Raw genomic sequence first — 4,022 nt, 5'->3', positions numbered from 1 at the left:
CCATCTTGGCCTTCCAAAGTGCTGGGATTACAGGGGTGGGCCACCGCGCCCAGCCAATACTTATTTTTTTGTTTTTTTCCAAGAATGCCTGGTTGCCTGCTGCATCCTCAGCACACAGTAAAGCATCTGGCACATGGTAGGTGCTTAATGAACATTTGCTGATGGATGGAAACCCACAGAGAAAGCGAACCTCACAGCTGAAGCCAAGAGAGAAACTGACCTGCAAGGGGATGCTTCCACACCGTGGCCCTCCCACCTCCTTGCCTCCCGCCCTTACCCTGCTCACCTATGACTCTGAGCCAGGTCATCCCTCGGACGGACCCCTTGGGGAAGGTGGCAAACTCGCAGGTGTAGTTGCCTTCGTCCTCCACCGTGAGCCCGCGGAGGGCCAGCGTGGCGTCCTGGAGCTCCGCCTCTGTGTCTTGCCGAGTGCTCTGCTTGGCAGAGACGAAGGACAGCCGCTCGCTGCCGGGCTTCGGGCTGGGGAAGCTGGGACCCATCTTAGGGTGGAAGGCGGCCACATTCTGGTGGTCTGGAGGTGCATCTGGGCGCTGCCAGGTCACCAGGGAGATGTACAGTCCAGGAACAGGTGGCAGCAGGTGGCACGGCAGCTCCACGGTGCCCCCGAGCTGGCCTCGCACCTCGGGTAGTACTTGAACTCGCACATCCTGGGCTCCTGGGCAGAGAGGACAGAGAGTGAAGAAGTCGGGTGGGGGAGGAACCCAGACACCTCCAGGCAGGGCCACCACAAAGGGGGCCCCACGGGAAATGCAGGCTCCATATGTAATGCAGGCAGCTTTGCAGCATCCTGATTCTGAAAAAGTCACCTGGAAAAGACATTTTAGGGAAGACTAAAATGACTATTCTATTATATTACTACGACACGTACTATGAAGTCATATTACGTATGATTTTGGAATTGCTGTTCATATTCCTAGGTGTGATAATTAAACTGTGGCTATGCACATTATTTTTCCCAGAAGATATGAAGTCGCAGTGTCATGATTTCAAGTTACTCGTAAATGGTTCAGCAAAAAACAAAATATGTCACCCATTGTTAAGGGGGTCTAGGTGGGGAGGGTGAGGGAGGCTCCAGGCCATTCTTTTTTTGTTTTTGAGACAGAGTCTTGCTCTGTCGCCCAGGCTGGAGTGCAGTGGCGTGATCTCAGCTCACTGCAAGCTCTGCCTCCCGGGTTCACACCATTCTCCTGTCTCAGCCTCCCGAGTAGCTGGGACTACAGGCACCTGCCACCATGCCTGGCTAGTTTTTTTCTTTTTTGTATTTTTAGTAGAGACGGGGTTTCACCGTGTTAGCCAGGATGGTCTCAATCTCCTGACCTTGTGATCTGCTTGCCTCAGCCTCCCAAAGTGCTGGGATTAAAGGCGTGAGCCACCGTGCCCAACCACCAGGCCATTCTTCTTACCTACACTTGTATGTTTAAAAGTTGACATGATGGCCAGGGTGGTGGCTCAAGACTTTAATCTCAGCACTTTGGGAAGCCAAGGTGGGAGGAATGCTTGAGCCTAAGAGTTCAAGATCGGCCTGGGCAATAGAGTGAGACCCTGCCTTTAAAATTAAAAAACAAAATAAATCAATAAAAATTTTATTTTCTTTAAACTAAATTTTGTTTTCCTCAGACAGGGTCTCACTTTCACCCAGGCTGGAATGCAGTGGCCAACTCAGCTCACTGCAGCCTCGACCTCCCAGGTTCAGGCTGGGACTACAGGCGTGCACCACCACACCTGGCTAATTTGTAATTTTTTTTTGGTAGAGATAATGTCTCGCTATGTTGCCCAGGCTGGTCTTGAACTCCTGGACTCAAGTGATCCTCCCACCTCAGCCTCCCAAAGTGCTGGGATTATAGGCGTGAGCCACTGCACCCGGCCCACCCCAAAATTTTCATAAAATGTTTTTTTTTTTTTTTGAGTGGGGGGGAATCATCTGAAAATAAATCAATTTAAAAAATTTTTCATACAATACATTTTAAAACATTTAAAGGCTGAGTATAATCTTCATCACCCCCCTCAGTAATATACTTTCTCTCACCTTCCTATGAAACCTACAGCCCTCCCTATATAGTATTTTTTTCCCAAGTTCCTTTCTTTTTTTTTGAGACCGAGTCTTGCTGTGTTGCCCAGCCTGGAGTGCAGTCATGCAGTCTTGGTCACTGTAACCTCCACCCCCGGTTCAAGGGATTCTTGTGCCTCAGCCTCCCGAGTAGCTGGGATTACAGGCGACCGCCACCATGTCCAGCTAATTTTTGTATTTTTAGTAGAGACAGGGTTTCACCATGTTGGCCAGACTGGTCTTGAACTCCTGACCTCAGGTGATCCGTTCCCCCTTGGCCCTAAGTTTCTATTTTTTATTAAAATAAAAATTTAAAAAGTATTATATTTTTAGCAGGTGCGAGTGCTGGTTTCTTACTTACATATATTGCGTTGAGGTGAAGTCTGGGCTTTTAGCGTATCCATCACCTGAATAGCAAACATTGTACCCAACAGTTAATTTTTCTTTTTCTTTTTATAGGGTCTCACTCTGTCTCCCAGGCTGAAGTACAGTGGCACCATCCTGGCTCACTGCAACCTGAGTGGCTGGGACTGCAGGTGTGCGCCACCAATGCCTGGCTAATTTTTTATTTTGTAGAGACAGGGTTTTGCCATGTTGCCCAGTCTGGTCTCAAACTCCTGAACTCAAAGTGAGCAGCCCGCCTGATCCTCCCACAGTGCTGGGATTATAGACATGCACCAACGCACCTGACCTCCAACAGTTAATTTTTCTTTTTTTTGAGACGGAGTCTTGCACTGTTGTCTGGGCTGGAGTGCAGTGGTGTGATCTCGGCTCACTGCAACCTCCACCTTCCAACTTCAAGCGATTCTCCTGCCTCAGCCTCCCGAGTAGCTGGCATTACAGGCACACGCTACCACGTCCGGCTAATTTTTTAATATTTTTAATAGAGATGGGGTTTCACTATGTTGGCCAGGCTGGCCTCGAACATCTGACCTCATGATCCACCTGCCTCGGCCTCCCAAAGTGCTGGGATTATAGGCGTGCGCCACCGTGCCCAGCCTCCGACCGTTAATTTTTCAACCCTCACCCCTTTCCCTCCCTCCCACCTTTTGTAGTCTCCACTGTCCATTATTCCAATCTTTGTGTCCATGTATATTTGCTGTTTAGCTTCCACTTATAAGTGAGAACATGTGGTATTTTGACTTTCTATTTCACTTAGGATAATGGCCTCCAGTTCCACCTCCATGGTGCAAAAGACATGATTCCATCCTTTTTTATGGCTGTGTACTATTCCATGATAGATATGTACCACATTTTCTTTCTTTTTTTTTATTGTAAGTTCCAGGGTACATGTGCAGGATGTGCAGGTTTCTTACGTAGGTAAACATGTGCCATGGTGGTTTGCTGCACCTATCAACCCATCACCTAGGTAGTAAGCCGAACATGCATTTGCTATTTTTCCTAATGGTCTCCCTTTCCCTACCCACCCCCGCAACCCCACTGCAACAGGCCCAGTGTGTGCTGTTCCCCTCCCCATGTCCATGTGTTCTCATTGTGCAGCTCCCACTTATAAGTGAGAACATGTGGTGGTTGGTTTTCTGTTCCTATGTTAGTTGCTAAGGATAATGGCTTCCAGCGCCATCCATGTCCCTGCAAAGGACATGATCCTGTTCCTTTTTATGGCTGTGTAGTATTCCGCGGTATATATGTACATTTTCTTTATCCAGTCTATCCATGATGGGCATTTGGATTGAGTCCATGTCTTTGCTATTATGAATAGTCCTGCAATGAACATACACATGCATGTATCTTTGTAATATAACGACTTACATTATTTTGGGTATATACCCAGTAAGGGATTGCTAGGTCAAATGGTATTTCTGGTTCTAGATCTTTGAGGAATCGTCATACCGTCTTCATAACGGTTCAACTAATTTACATTCCCACTAGCAGTGTAAAAGTATTCCTATTTCTCCGCAGCCTTGCCTGCATCAGTTGTTTCTTGACTTTTTTT

At 47.7% G+C, this 4,022-nt stretch overlaps 1 protein-coding gene across 1 annotated transcript in view; it reads right to left on the bottom strand.

The window, feature by feature from the left end:
* Positions 1 to 4,022, bottom strand: part of PVRL2 (poliovirus receptor-related 2 (herpesvirus entry mediator B)) — a 74,899-nt gene that overhangs the window by 29,840 nt on the left and 41,037 nt on the right. The window contains exon 2 of the mRNA XM_011975136.1: positions 287 to 676. Within this exon, the coding sequence (XP_011830526.1) occupies positions 287 to 676 (390 nt within the window). The remainder of the gene's footprint in view (positions 1 to 286; positions 677 to 4,022) is intronic.

Source organism: Mandrillus leucophaeus, unplaced genomic scaffold (genome assembly GCF_000951045.1).
Source record: "Mandrillus leucophaeus isolate KB7577 unplaced genomic scaffold, Mleu.le_1.0 Scaffold151, whole genome shotgun sequence".
Classification (NCBI taxonomy): Eukaryota; Metazoa; Chordata; class Mammalia; order Primates; family Cercopithecidae; genus Mandrillus; species Mandrillus leucophaeus.
The sequence above is the reverse complement of the archived record's forward strand: the minus strand, read 5'-3'. Positions and strand labels throughout refer to the sequence as shown.